Here is a 16,070-nt window from a genome sequence, read left to right on the forward strand (position 1 = left end):
TTATTTATAAGGGGATGCAAAACAACTGGGCTAATTGGCTTATGATAGCTTCTCCTGTCTTAGACACTCTGTCTCTCTGTTCCCTCCGAGGTAAGCACAGTCAAGATGGTCTGCTATTGGTCAGTTGCGTGAATTAGTATGTCACAATTCACAGAAATTTATGTGACAAACCACTTTGCCTTAGATCTGCTAATTGCAGCAAGGTCAATGTCAAAAATCTACTGGAATGTAGCTATTTCAAATACTGGTGTGACTGCATGTCAGAGCATTTGGGGGGATTTTTGGATACCATCCAGCTCGTCTAGCTCATTTTGCTTTTAAGCGATCCTTCCATATCTGGTAAAACATGGACTACATTGTGCATTCACACTAGCATGATTGGGTATAATTGTGCAGTCCTTCTTAAATGTGTAAATATGGCGGAACCTAATGTATAGTATTCATTATAATCGTTAGAGCAGGAAGCTTAAAGAAATGAGAAAGCCTCTTTTTAGTATTTGCAATAAAGAACTTTCATTGTTGCATGGAAGCAATATCAACAACTCAGCAAAAACAGTGCACCCAGGAGCAAAATAACCACACATATGGAAGAAACCATTGAAAAGTTAACATAAAAAAACAACTACATTATACAGTTTTGTGCCAAAATATACAGAAGAGAAACGGAATATCTAGATGTTGCGAGAGAAGCCAATCTCAATAAGTCAGACACACACTGACTAGACACTTGGCCACGGCGAACACAGAGCACAAGAAGATCATTGCACGCCTTCTCCGAGACAAAATAAACAAATAGTAGCTGACCTTAAAGCAATAGTGGCAATATTTCATTATGCTCGTAGTTCACCCCTTATAGAATTTTATTAAAATAGTTTCAGCGTGTTTTCTGTAGAACTCTTACTCCTAAACCTTCTAAGGTTCTATCAACATTTAGAACAACCATTTTAAAACCCTTCAAAGGAAAGGATTAAGGTTTAAAAATTAGCTTTATCATCCTATAGAGATTACGGCTGTTAAAAATATATTTTTAGCAGTTTCTCCCAGGCCTCCTTGTAATTAAACAAAAACACAGAACGTGAAGGCTGATAACACCACCCGTTTTTTTTGTGTACACCTAACCCAGGAGGATATGCAGATTGGAGACAGCTGTAGAAAAATACTTTTAGTTGACTTTTCCTTCAGTGTTGTACTTTTTCACAGCTTCTTGTCCATGCTGCACAAATGGATCTGCTGTAGTCAATGGAGTCTAGACCAATACTTTCAATCTTTCAATGAAATACTTCACTGTGAGAAAACAAAATCTGTCTTCTTGGGGTTAACTGACATTAGTAGCTTATTAGCAGATCCCCAAAGTAAAATCATTAGCTCTCTTTGTAAGTGTTCACTTTGAAGAAACTTCTGTATGTGAAAAGTAAACAAACATTGTGGACTTTGGCTTGCAGAGGGTGTGGTTGAGAAAAAGGATATACAAGAATTAGGCATACTGTAAGTGGTTGAGGAAGGATGTGAGAGGTATCACCCCAACACCCATGTGTTTGCTACATGTTCTACTCCCTTTACAAATGGAGCCCTGGTTCCTATACCTGGGGAAGGAGATAATAGAGTATAATAAAGGCTTGGGTTGGAGTGCAATGAATACAACACCTTTCAGTTTAATTCACTGGTAAGGGTCCTGAACAATGAGGTTTTTGATTCACTAGTAATGTTCCTGTTAAATCGTCTCAGAGCACAGGGGGCAATGTTCCCAGGTATAAGAACTAAGCCTGCATTTGTTTTGATTATGTGTTCTATTATGTCTCGTTGCGATCAGTCACCACATGCAAGTACAACATTTACAGCCTGTGCCTCGTGCATGACAGCATGCTACACATTCACCAGACGGTCACATTGAGGCGCAGGCGTAGACCACAAACACACATACGTACACACATACTGTACATGCTCTCGCACATTCGTATGCATACACACAGAGCAGATAATATAGTAAGTTGACTGTACAGTCCATTGTCAGAGGCATGGCAACGCCTGAATTCACTGTCTTGTTTTGGCTGAACTATAATTGCAAAGCAGCTGGATTCTTTTGGCTGAGCTGAGAGTCGATCTGGGTGGGAAAGGTATTTTGGCTCAATAGTAATATCATGGAATATATGTTTGGATTTGTGTTTGATATATGTGCAAATGTTTCAGGATGTGCAGCTTTTTTTCCAACCCTATCACCAAACAGAAACTTGATATTGGACAATTCTGCAAAACCTCAGATTCAGTTCAATCCCAACAAATTTCAACATCCACGCAGAGCACCTACAATGTGGTTAATGCCATATTATGGTTATTATGATTGCTACCCACTCCCTGCTATGCGGAGCTTGTTGTTTCCTTGTGGAGGAGGAAGAGGAGGGAGGAGGGAGGAGGGAGGAGCCTACAGGTCCCACATGTCCTACATTCACATAATAATCTCTTCTTCCACATGAGTCAGCTGACTGAACTGTGGTTAAGGTTAGGCTAAAATTATTTTTTTAAACTTAATTTAATTTGGTAGAGAAAAAGGTCATGGTTACGGTAAAAAAAGAAAAGAAAAAATTTTAACGATACTGACTGCACCGCTACCCCAAAAATAAAGTCTTTTTTTTGTACATTTTTATTTTACTACATGACGGTCTTATGGCTATTTCAAAGCCTCCACACAGTCAGGGGGACGATTTTGATGGGGAAATACTGAATTAATTATTTATTCATTTTCATTGGCCTAAAGGTAGTCAAAGCTTGCATTTAGAAATACTGGAATCAGCTTGTAAAATATACACTATGTGCAACTTTCAGTTGTTGAATGCACACTCCTTAAGTCACTATGCCCCCCAGAATTTCCAGAAAAAAATAAAGAGGACATGACATGAGTGTTTTATGTTACTACAGTCATGGTTGGTGTTAGATAGGCACTGCAGTCTCTGTATGAAAGTCAGACGTGTCACACCCATCCACATCCCTATCCTCAACACCCTTATGTTCCACTACACTACTGAAAGGGCACACTACTCCCTGCAATGACAGGCTGCAGAATTATCCAATATGAGTGTAATTTCTCAGGATACTGTTTTTTAGGATAGACAATAATTTCACAAATGACACCAAGGGGCCTATTACTACATGAAGGAAACTTTTTTTTTGACTGTGGATAGATGTGAGGGGAGCAGAGGTAGGGTGGGGGTTTAGCGTGGCATCCTTAGATTTAGTGCATTAGACAAATAAGGCTTCCCTGGAAGGGACTGATGCAGCAACAGGGGGCAAGAGGAAATGGTATAAGGACGACAATCAGGGCATAAAGCAGCAACTATTGTAGAAGTCTTATCGGGGTGCAGCAACAGTGTAGGTACTATGTAAAGAGTGGGCCTTCAACACTAGCTACATGCATAAAAAAACTGAAGAGGTAGGGGCAGCAGGGTGGTTCACTCAGACCAGTGCGGGCCTGGGTTGGAGCAGAACCACAGAGAGAGAAGTAAATGCTCCAGTGACAAATCAGAATAGCAATAGCAGACATCCTGAGTTGAAACAGGAGCTAATGCAGAACAGATTGCTGTTTCAAATCCAGACTGAAAACCAATCCTGGCTCTATCACTTGTAACTTAGAGTGGCAACTCCCTGATGACATGGCCTGAGGAATATCAAGAGCAGGGTGAGGTGGCAGATAGATAAAGGAGGAGTTGGGCTGGAAGAGCAAAGGATTGATGGAAGAAGAGGAAAAAACAATGCACAGAAGAACAGAGGGATAGGAGTAAAAAGCAAGGGAGAGTAATGAAAGAGGCAGGATTCAATTTCAATTAACTCAATGTAAAAGTAAAACTCGAACTTATTTACATCACAATCCTTTTCAGGTAGGGACTGTATGAAAATTATTGGTGTGTGGAGGGGGTTTAAAACAAAAAAAATTCTTCTTAAAAAAGCAAGATCCTCCACAGCATTATTAACATTTAATTTGGACCTTTCCCTTGACTTTAATAAAAAAAACCTTTCCTCTAATATATCTCTAATGTAACAGTATTGGTACAATTCGATTAATTTTTAATAACTGAAACCGGTAAAGCATGAATCATTTAAGATGGTGGACCATAACCATAACATTCAACATGAATATGTTAATGGAATTTTCATTATTTTTGTATTTGATCTTGTTTATATCTTAAAATTTATCTGCAAAGAAAAAATTAATGACCACCCTCAATCAAACATAATTTTTGTACAATCCCTAATTTGTTTTTGTCTCTAGGACATAGGCCATAACTATGTGGGAAATCCATTTGCTAAATCAAATGAACTGAAAATGTATTCCTTAACACGAATAACATTTATCACAATAAACCATGCAGGTTGTCAATTAGGATTCAACCTGTTCTCTCTCTCTGTTACACCTTCTATTCTCTCTCTTCTTTTTTAGGTACACCGATGAGCTGTCAAGCATGTGTTATATTGCACCTAGAGCTGCTTTGTTGCGGGTGGACTGATATTGAGGTTCATGCTGGGGCAAGGAGTGGGAGGAACAAAACAAAACAAATACCTACACGTACACAGTAGAACAACCTGAAGAACACACTTTATATCTACATACACAGACATGAGAATCAATGTAAAAGGTGGAGTTTGATTGCACATACACCCTGACACATACACAGGCAAAATTATAGTAGAAAAACAGACATAATCAGAAACTCACATACACATACAGTAGATGAAGGCACTATTGCAAGCAAAGTCCAAGTACTATTTGTGACAGAGAACATCAACAACCTCTTCCCAGTGTAATTCTGAATCCCTTGGGCTAGATGTTAGGGCCTAGGGGAAATATTTAAAGACAGACAGAAAGCAGTTTTGGATTTTAAAGAAAGTGTTATGTGTTTTTGAGAGCATGTTTTCCTGTCTGTTGAAAATAAAACAAGCAGAGAAATTCAGACCTGTACATAGGATGTAGCTTGGGCTTGGCATTCTGTCATCTCACTTTCCTGTCTGTCTATGCTGAAACAGGAAGAGAGGTGCTTATTCATCTGTTCCTCGCTCATCACCTTGTCCTCTCCTGTATCCCGTAAATTCATACTTATAAACAGTTAACTGATTGCTTAATGCACAATGTGTCATGGTTCACAGTGCAGTGAGACACATTATATTTTATCTCCTGCTACGTCTGCATTTTTCTATCTGGATTATTTTTGTGTGGGATGTGAACTCTAGTAAGTGAATAACAAGTGACTGTGACTAGACACTCATGACCTTGACATCCACATTTGCTGTGTGAGCTGGAGAGCCAAGCGTGTTAGAGTAAGGTGAATGAAAAGCCATTCCACTGCCAAGAAACTATCTAGCCCAAGGGTTTTACACACAAACAAATACACACACACACACATGCAGAGATATACACAAGCACACACACACACACACAAGCATTCATGCACTCACGCAACAGTTCCCCTCACTTCCCCCAGGCAGCAGACAAGGCAGTACATTCAGGGTAACAGAGTCAGTCCCTTCAGAAATCCATTGGATCCTCCTCCGCGAGGCCGTGATTGGCAATGGTCCTGCCCCCACCTTTCAATGGCATCCCGTCACTTTCGGATTTTGCCTCAGGGGGCGGGGTGATCCCTGATCCCCCGGCTGGTGCAACCCAGGGGTCAGTAGTAGGCGGGTAGAAATCATCGTCAAAGCCACAGAAGCCTTCGTCCACACCTTGATCATAACGCTGATAGGTGGAGGCATGCACCTCGTTTTCTCTGGCCGTGATCTCCAGCGTGCTATTCCACATGCCATAGCCAAAGTAGATGAGCACACCTGAAGGGACACAGACAAATATTAATATTTACGCATAGGCACACCTAACCACAAAATGTTTTTAGCACTATTAAAGCATTATTTTAAGGGCTCCAAACAAATGTAAAACCAGAGACAGAGTAAAATCTCTTTTCAACTTAGAAACAATTCATCCCGCTCTGAGTGAGTCAGAAGAATACAGCAATCCTACCCACACAGTAAAAAATTGCACAGATATCCACCTGTGTTTGTGTACGAACAAAAACAGCTCTGCTGGACACCAGTCTGCATTCATACTTTATTGATCCCAAAGGGAAATTTTGTTAGTTCTCTGCATTTAACCCATACTAATTTGGAGCAGTGGGCAGCCATCACCTTCGGCAGTGGTCCATGCTGGACTCAACCCAGCGACCCTCCATGTACAAAGCCAAGAGTCCAGCTGACACAAACCCTAAATGCAAGACAAATTGTCACTCAGTGATGTGGTTGCTTACCCACGAGGCACCAGATTGAAAATCGTATCCAGGTGATGGCAGACAGTTTAAGCATGAGGTAGATGTTGACTAGCATGGCTGAAGCAGGTACAAAGGGCACACAGGGTGCCATGTAGGGCAGCCGCTTAGGGTTCTCTGGCTGCTGGAGGATGATGATGATAAGCAGGGCAATGAAGATGATGAAGAAAATTAATAGCAGCAAAGCCCACCAGCGACCCTCCCCAATAGTGCTCGAACCTGGAAGGACAGGAAACAAGACAAAAAAATAAACTACTAATTTATTGTTACACTATACTGTAAACTCCTGTCTGAATTTTTTTCTGTGTTCTCACCAAAGATGATGAAAGAGCAGAAAGCGAAGATGATGATGAAGAGTAGCAGCACACACACAGTGACAGTTTTCCCCGTGGCTGGAGTTGGCCTGTCCATCTTTCCCGGAAGACCCAATCGGATCCTCAGGGTGTAGTAGCGTGGACCAATGAGCTTCTTCAACCGCCGGGACATCCCGCCCTCGGACTCTTCTGCTTCAATGCCAGTAGTCATATCCACTGTGCCATAGTTTGGGTGGCTTGCAGTGTAGGCGTTTTTATCTGGTTTGCCTATCAGCATCTCGTTATCACCCAGTGACGGCAGGTTTTTGGCTCCACAGGTGTTAGTGGGCGGATCTCCATACTCATCTGCTTCGCTGGTGGGTGAACAGGCATCTTTTTCGCACTCAGCCAGAACGCCTTCCTTCCTCTTGCTGTTCTGCTCCTCAGAGAGGAAGTTCACAAAGCCGTGGATGTCACTCTCAGGTTGGTAACGCAACAGTAGGACACACAGGCTTACCTGCAGGAAAAGGAAGAATTAGTTTCTTTTAAAAGCAGAAAGATTTGACCCCATTGTCACATAAAAGTGTGTTTCATCTAATCATAGACATACAACACTTGATCCATCACCTTTTGGTAATGTTATTTTGCCCTCTTTTTTTTTGTATGTTTACAGCTATAATTCTGTATGATTGATATAGTCAGAAAAAAACTGTTGCTGAAATTGAGAACTCCTTCAAAGTCTGTCAGACTAAAGAAGAAATCATAGAGTTAACCACACAATAAATCTATATTTGGTTCTATTAACAAAGATTATAGCGTACTGTGTGCTTACTGGCTGCCCTGTACTATTTGTAACAGTTTACAAAGTACTAAGAATATATCTGTAACACAGCGAGCTAAAGTGTGAGCACCCTGCAAGTATCCATACGGTCTATATGGATGTGTCCACCATCATCATCCAGCACTCACCAGGGTATAGGCCAGCAGGGTTCCTATGGACATCATCTCTATGAGGTCTCTGAGACTGACCAGGAGGGACAGCAGGGCTGCCAGAAAGCCTGACACTACACAGGCAACAGCAGGGGTCTCTGTGTAGGAAGATACATTGGCCAGGAACCTAAACACGCACAAAAAAAAGGACATTGAGACTCAGTTGCTCATGCCATTTAGATTGACATGAAAAATAAATAATACTAAATAACTGTGTGGACTGACTTAAAAAGCAGGCCGTCCCCCGCCATGGCATAGATGACCCTGGGCATGGGGAACAGGGACCCCAGGAGGGATACAGTGAGTCCGGCTATGGAGCCCACCGCGACGATATACTTTGCAAACATACAGCCATGCATGGCAAACATCTCCATGAGTGGGGCGTCCGCGTCAATCTCATTATACGGGACCATCAGAGTCAGGATCACAGAAACCTGGATGGAAGAGGGTTGAATAAAAAAACAGAGATTCTATTAATTAATAAAGAGTGTTATGATAATTAATTAATATTAAATATTTATGTTATTTTATCTAAAGCCACTATGTCGAATTTGATGGTTTGTGATTTTGGTGCTCCTAGTGGTAGTTTGTAGTAAAAAAAAATGCTGCACAGACCCCATTGCAGGCCTCACCAGTTTTCAAAGGAATTGTGAATTATTTTTCTAAAAGAAAAAAAAAAAACCTGATAAAGAGCATTTTAATATGATCAAAAACTCCCGAACAGCTACTAAATGGACCTCATAGTAGGACCATTTTCTCAACCTCATCAGAATAATTTGACAGATGCTTTAATTATATTTAACACTCCCACAGCCCATATCTTTACACAGTTAATGCATTCAGCACACCGCACATAGCATCACTTGCAAAATGTTCATGTCATCCTACTATCTCACTGTGTGTGTAAGTGTGTGCTCAATTTTGAACAGTGCGTCTAACGTGTGAAATTTTGCAGGACCATCTGTCACAGATACAGTGCTGCAAAAGAGAGGGATTTTCGTGAACAGATTGCAGAAAGAGAGTAATAAAAAAACATTAATCCTCACAGAGAAGAAGGTAGAGAGATCAGTTTCCCCCTAGTAACCGAGTGCCCTTTGATCCTTCATCCATTCTAGCCTGTCACAAATCATGGTTAAACATATTTGTTTTGAGACCAAAGCCGACTGCAAACTGCATTCTACAGTGCCCACTGTAGCTCGCTGTCGGCTAGTTTTCACTTTGCACATTCATGTGACTCCCCACCATGATAGAGGTTTCCCAAAAACTTCATTTAACATTCTCTACCTTATATGAGGAAATTCAACATGGAAAAACTAAAGGAAGAACCATACAAATTGTGACTGTTTCGAATGAAGTTAGATTGTCTCACACTCTCTAATTCATGTGTACAGTAAAGCCAGTGCTACCAGATAAAATATGTGACATGTAATGGGCTTAATGATTGCTGTGACTCCAGGATCTTGAACTGCAGCATCTAGAGGATCTTGATGGGAGCAAAAAACTTATTTCAAGACGCCTACTGAGTGAGATAGATCAAAGAAAGATGGTGATTAGGAGAAGCTGAGAACATAGATTTTGTAGCACAAGATAGGGCTGATGTGGAGAAAGACTAGGTACTCAAAGAGAAGCAGTGGAGTTTTGAAGTTTATGCAATCTTAGCCCCAGGCGATGCCGAAAAAACTCTTCTTCCTGATAGGCTGCTGTTACACGGTACCCATAGCAACAACCATCCAGCAACGTGTCAAAGTCAGAAGTCTGGTAAGCTGTGCAAGCTGAATACGTAAAGATCAGAGATGAGATACACACCCATGCAGATGGAGTGCAGTGGGAAGATTCTTGATGTTTGACTTTCTATCCTTCTGTCAGACACTGCTCAAAGTTTGGGGTAACACTTTAGTAAAGGTAAGCCAAGAAAAGTAAAAGTTTTTCATTATAAAATTAAGGATCATTTAACAAAACAGTATGAACAAAATGACCAAATCATGAACTTGAACTTACGTTTTGTTCTCCATTCACTGATTTAAATTTGCAATGTTTGTCCCCATGTACTTTAAAAGTTACCACATCAAAAGCCCGCATAGTTTTTTGAAACTATGTGGGTGTATGAATTAGAAGCTATGATTATAGTCTACTGTCTTCCCACATATTGTTTATCTGTGAAATAAAAATGGTATTTTCTAACATTTGAGTGAGTGAGCTCTGCCATTATCTCCCCTCATTGTGTACATACCAAAAAAACAGAATAAAAAATTAAGTTAAGCATTTATTGTTTGTGTTTATGTCTGTGGTCATTAAGGTAACTCACAGAGACGTAAGCAGTGAGGCAGGTGATGAGTGAGGCAGTGATGGCATAGGGGATGGAGGTGTTGGGACTCTTGGCCTCCTCTCCTGTTGTAGCAATGATGTCAAATCCAATGAAGGCATAGAAACAGGTGGCTGCTCCCTGCATCACCTAAACAAAAGCAAATGAAATTAAAGCTTACATGAAGAACATAAGCAAATCAGGTCTTAATCAACCTAAACACTTTCCTTTCTGACCTTCCTGTTTTGTTTATTTTGTTACTTGTGACTAGTGAGTGCATGCGTGTATTTGCATATGTGTGCATACCCCCGACCAGCCAAAGGGCAGGAACCTCCCCTCGTCCCAGTTCTCTCCGTTGACGAAGAAAAGTCCGGCGATCATCATGAATACCCACACTATTAGGTTGATGACGTTCAGCACGTTGTTGAAGCCCACAGAGTTCTTCACTCCCAAAGCAACTATCACTGTCACCAGCAGTGCGATCAGCAGCGCCAGCAGGTCTGGGTATGACTGCTCCCCTTTACCTAGAGGATAAGTTTTGGATTAACACACACAGATATTATAGTTGTACAAGTTGGTGGTGGTGGGTGATGGATATTTGCTTCCAAAAACCTAAGCTGGTTAAATAAATAAATCGAGTCAATCATTGTAGCGCTATGGACTATTTAAAAGCCAGTTTAAACAATGCCAGTACAGTCACTCAGCACTGTGTATGTTAAAGAGTTAGCAGTGAGCATAAGATCGCCATCAGGCCATCTTCCCCAAAATCATATTCTTGAAACACCAAAAGGGAAACATAACTATTTTCGTCAGGTAAACTATCACAATCACACTAAAGTGTTACATTGATTGCAGAGTAACACACTTTATCAATAATTACTATTTAATCCAAATCAGCACTGCACATGTTCCACAGGAATTCTGACTTTATAAATATACCCAGGTGGTCACACATGGAAAGTAATGAGACATATTTTGAGCTAAATTCCACATGTTCTCTCCAGCAAGAACAGGAAACATTAACTTTCCATTATGTTGTGGAACAGCTGGCCATGTTGCATATCATGTGACCACTACCACCGCTTTGTCAGTGTCCAACAGGAAGAGACTGTCAGGGCAGTGTCATCTAGATAGACACAGCTGGCACACACAGCCATCTAGTATAACACCAGATCAGCAGGCATTCCCCTCATGGTACAGTTTATGATATGGAAAACTATGTTGTATAATCATTTAGAAATCCAAGATGCTACAGCTGCTTTTACTTTCCATAATGACATGATTTAAGATAAGATAAACAGTGAAGAATTGTTTGGATGGTCCATGGAAAAAACTGATACACTTTGGATGTTCCCAAATGGTGTTACTCTCATTTTTCATTATTATTAGGATATATATGATAATATGCATGTCATAACATGTCATTTAAATACATTAGCTCATTGAGTCATTGTCATACAAAATCTTTCCCCGTGATACAGATGATATTACACTTCTGTTACATGTTGACAAGGCAGTTCATGACACTGAGGAGGAGCATTAGATTACTGCAAGAATACAGAATGACTGCAAAGTGAGAGTACATGCGTTACACTGACAAAGCTGTCATTCAGCCCAGGAGAAGTCAGGGTCAAGCCACTACAGCAGGAGGTATTGGACGTTAAACTGCAACCACAAGAACAGACCTGACTCTGATCCTCTTGTGGAGTGTGGGAAGTAAAAGGGATACTTTCTCTCCAGAGGTCACTTGGATGATAGTCTGATTATAGATTTTAAAGCAATAATTGCTTGACAGTTGACTAAGACAATGATGTTGGATCGACCATAGACAGACTCTAGCTGATAGCCGATAAGCTCTAAACTGTAAAATTGAACTCTAGGACAATCAAACAAACAAAAAATGTGCTAGTGAGAGTACATTCTCCCTAGTAAAAAGAAACACTTTATATCAGTGATAAAACATGGTCCAAATATTGTATTTGCTATTTATTATCACTAAAATTGTAAATGTCCTTGGTTTTCTTCACATACAAACAACATGAGTTCCTTAAACAAACTCTGCTGTATCACTGACAGCATTGCATACCAGTGATGTGTTGGTCGCAAATGATTCCATGGTTCTAGCTTTTTAAGAAACGGATGAGAGCTGGCTCCCATCCTTTCCCACTCACCCAAGCCATTGAGAGTTCCGATGTGTGAAATCATAAAGTTGCTGATGCTGTGATTGGCCAGTGAGTCTGCCATGCTGCTGAGGGCCGACGCCCCCGCTGCCGTGCCAATCAGATACTCCAGAATTAAGTTCCAGCCGATGAAAAACGCCACACACTCGCCCACAGTCACATAGCTGTATGTGTAGGCCGAACCTGTGGTCTTAGGCACCCGCACGCCAAACTCTGCATAACACACTCCTGTAGGACAAAGGTGTAGACCAACACACATTCATACACACATATCAATGATATGACTGCATTATCATCCAAGTGAAAGGCTGAGTGAAGGTATGGATAGGAGCATTAAGGTAATACTAAAACATCCTTTGAGTGCCTTTTATATTATATAGCTCTGCCAGTTTAATGTCTTTGCCCTTGTTATTATTATATAGTTATTAAAAGGCTCTTCATCTAAATCACATCAGTGTAATTGTGATAAGAATGACAGCTGCCTTTATAATGAGGCCTGTAGTGTGTTATAGCCAGTCTAGAATGTGTGTGTGTATGTGTGTGTGTGTGTGTGTGTGTGTGTGTGTGTATGTGTGTGTGTGTGTGAAAGACTGAGAGACAGTAAGACTGTTTAACAGCAGAAAAAAGTCACAAAATGCATGTTTGTATGTGCATTTGCTCCAGTCTCACCTGACAATATTGAGGCCACAGCGGCAATAATGAAGGACACAATGACCCCCGGACCGGCCATTTCCTTGGCAACCAGCCCCGAGACCACATACATCCCTGTCCCAACGCAGCTACCCACACCCAGGGACACCAGGTCCACTGTAGATAACACACGGGCCAGCCTAGTACCATGTGAGCTAGTGCCGGTCATGGCCGAATCCAACATGGACTCCACAGGTTTGGTCCTCAGGACACGGGACGCAAAGGTGTTCCATTTTGCGCCCCACTGTACCCTCCGAGGGTCTAGCTTTCCTACCATACTGCTCATACTGAGGACTAAATGTCAAGGGTCAGAAGTCAAAGAAAATTATTTCACAAGAAAAGGAGTGTGTAGTCTCAATTTTTCTTTTTCTTTTACTGTTTTCTTGCGAAAACAATCATGTACAGCAGTGCAGAAAAAGAGTTATTCCTTATCCAAATGATGGAAGATTCAAAAGAAGATCTGATTTTGTCTTGCTGCCTCTCTCTCTTGTCCTGGTTTAGTGGAATAGCATCTTAGATCTTCCCCACATGGTGAGAGAGAATTTTATCTGAAAAACAAAAGTGGGATGATTTATTTTTGCAGCATTTCACAGCACATTACCTTCTATTATTCTTCTGACACAATGCTTACTTTCAAGTACATGACACAGGAGAATGGTGGAGATTCATTACACATTCGTCAACAAATGAAGCATACCTGAACGAGGAAGCAGCTAATTAGCAGCCCTCTCCCTGTAGCACGGTTGCTATAGTAGTCAACCTCATTAGTGACAGAATGAATACTAAATATTTTTTTGTTTGTTATTGGATGAAAGAGCAATATGGGTTTTTATATGGACATTCTCACATAATTCTACTAAACCTCTACCAGACTGTGTAAAGTATGTTTGAGCACATTCAAACAGGGCTGTCATGGTTTCATTCACTTCTGTCAAACTGTTACATTACAACGTAATTCACTATTCATATTCTGCTCACTGTACTGACATAGTGTACTTCAGTAGGCCTACATCTTTGAGGTACTTGTAAGTAATTCCATTTTGTGCTCTTTTGTACCTCTACTCCATTACATTTCAGAGTGAAATATTATGTTTTTTAAAGCAGTAGTTACTTGTTTCTTTGGAGTTGAAATTATACATAAAACTCAGGTCAAAATTACAAATGATTTGTCCAATACAAACGTGCAAAAAGTCAGAAATTGTCCCTAAAAATAGTTAAGTAAAATATTAATTACCAAGTAAATAGCCAATGACTGAACTGGAAGTTAGCCAATTCATTACATAATATATAATAATATAGTACTCACAGAGGCATAATAAGTACTTTTATACTGTAGCTACAATGCAAAAGGCCTCTAAAATGTTTATTCGTGTTTAGAAAATGTCCTCAACTCAAAATGATTGTAAATCAACAAATACAAAATGCTTTGTGTCTCACAAAAATGTCCAGAATATGTGAGCTGCACCCTGCTAAACACAAACATGAATATGAATCTAAGCAATCATAGAAACAATTAAAAGCTGGGGATTTTCTTGTGCAGAATAATAATAATATACATATAACAATTATGTGTTACATTTTAACAATAATAGAACAAATTCAAACAGCAGAGACTTTATTATACTTTTCTACAGTGTCAACAGTGTCTCTGATGTCATATGAGTAACAGCGGGATAAGAGATGCATTTGAAAACAGAGCTATTATAGCATCTATTGTAGCACAGTCCACCTCTCTCTCATTCTTTCACTCTCTCTCTCTCTCTCTCTCTCTCTCTCTCTCTCTCTTAACAGAGTAAACTAATCCTCACCATTCATCTACTTTGAACAACAAGTGCAAGTTACTAAACAAACACAAACTCACATACAGCGTACCCACATTGCCTCTCAGCTATAATATGAGCCACTCACATAAATGATGGCTGCAATTACCCAGCTGTTTAGCCAAAGTAGGCCGGGGCTGCTTTTGTCACTGCACTTAGTGGGAGTACAAGCACGAGGAGAGGCGCAAAAAGCTCAAAAGGTGATTTAATTTGTGTGTGAGGGTGTGTGTCAGGTGGAGCAGGGGCTCTTAACCCATCACTTGGCCGACTCACAGGTATCCTGATTATACTATAACAGCAAGATATTCCATAATCTACTAGTACATGGAAAGATGCAACAGGAAATGGATCCAAACAGTGATCCAAGTACACGGCAGAGGATGTGTTGTCCACTCATCTGCAGGGAGGAACAGAGTTGCTTGAATTGGATAACGTCACAGTCAAAATATGAACCTTTATCAAACTCAAAAGTAAGGGCTCACATCATTAAACACACATTCACCCAGAGATTAACGTTGGCAAAGTCCACCGAACTCCTGGACTAGCAAAGCAGAAAAAGCACAGGTGTATGTAACAACACAAACAATGGCTCCAGTCAATTATGTGTCCCAGTAAGCCACATCAGTGAGTGAGTATGCGTAATACCAGAGCACTGGAGCTGGCTCACCTAAATGGAATGCAGCTGTCATTTGCATTATTAATTCCATCCGTGCTTTTCCTGCTTTGACAAGTCAAAATGTCTGCTGCCAAAAGGGGTGTATTGTAGATAACTTTATCTGTCAATGACCTTCATCAAGAAGACTAGTGCAAGTTGAACAGTCAGTTATGTTAAATTTGAAATGTTAAACATATAATCTAAAAGCATGAGTGGATGGTTTGGCACATTCACTAGAGTAACAACCTGAAAATAGTGGCCTATTTTATTAATTGAATCAATTTCTGAATCAAAATGAAACATTATTCCTGTTTAACAATTAAACTCAAAGGTAATTATAGTACAGTGTCCCTTTACTTAGATATTCTACTGATGATTTCTATTGACTTCACAAAACAAGATATTAACAATCTCACATTGTGCTAATTTGTCTTTTCCTACTGTTGTCAAAACATATCATTGACATACGCATACACGTGTGTGTGTGTGTGTGTGTGTGTGTGTGTGTGTGTGTGTGGGTGGGTGTGGGTGTATGTGTATGTGTGTGTGTGGAGGACAAGAGTAGGAGTACAACACATTTGGAGGAAAGGATGAGGAGCATGAGTAGACTGAAAAATAGCAAATCTGTTTTTCATTAGAGCACCAAGCTTTGATCCTCTGGTTTGGCTTTATCATATGTGTATGTAAGAGAGAGAAAGAGTGTAAGAGAGAGTGTATATGGAATGGCTAGACAGACCTTAATAGCTTTAATTCGAGACATTGATACCTATGCATGCACGTATCCAATCAGACTCCTCACAAACTTCAAAAGGTGGCAGCTTGGGACAAATGGGTTTTG

General features: G+C 40.3%; 1 protein-coding gene across 2 annotated transcripts in view; it reads right to left on the minus strand.

Annotated features, from left to right (window-relative positions):
* Positions 1-4,566: 4,566 nt before the first annotated feature.
* Positions 4,567-16,070, minus strand: part of slc7a14a (solute carrier family 7 member 14a) — a 22,977-nt gene continuing 11,473 nt past the window's right edge. For both annotated transcript variants that reach the window (XM_046063085.1, XM_046063084.1), the window contains exons 2-10: positions 12,737-13,305; positions 12,059-12,295; positions 10,194-10,411; positions 9,891-10,037; positions 7,811-8,019; positions 7,565-7,712; positions 6,617-7,112; positions 6,285-6,521; positions 4,567-5,811 (exon numbers count right to left, since the gene is read on the minus strand). In XM_046063085.1, coding sequence (XP_045919041.1) covers positions 5,513-5,811; positions 6,285-6,521; positions 6,617-7,112; positions 7,565-7,712; positions 7,811-8,019; positions 9,891-10,037; positions 10,194-10,411; positions 12,059-12,295; positions 12,737-13,043 — 2,298 coding nt within the window. In that variant the 5' untranslated portion in view covers positions 13,044-13,305 and the 3' untranslated portion in view covers positions 4,567-5,512. The remainder of the gene's footprint in view (positions 5,812-6,284; positions 6,522-6,616; positions 7,113-7,564; positions 7,713-7,810; positions 8,020-9,890; positions 10,038-10,193; positions 10,412-12,058; positions 12,296-12,736; positions 13,306-16,070) is intronic.

The sequence above is a fragment of the Micropterus dolomieu genome, linkage group LG11 (assembly GCF_021292245.1).
Source record: "Micropterus dolomieu isolate WLL.071019.BEF.003 ecotype Adirondacks linkage group LG11, ASM2129224v1, whole genome shotgun sequence".
Taxonomy (NCBI): Eukaryota; Metazoa; Chordata; class Actinopteri; order Centrarchiformes; family Centrarchidae; genus Micropterus; species Micropterus dolomieu.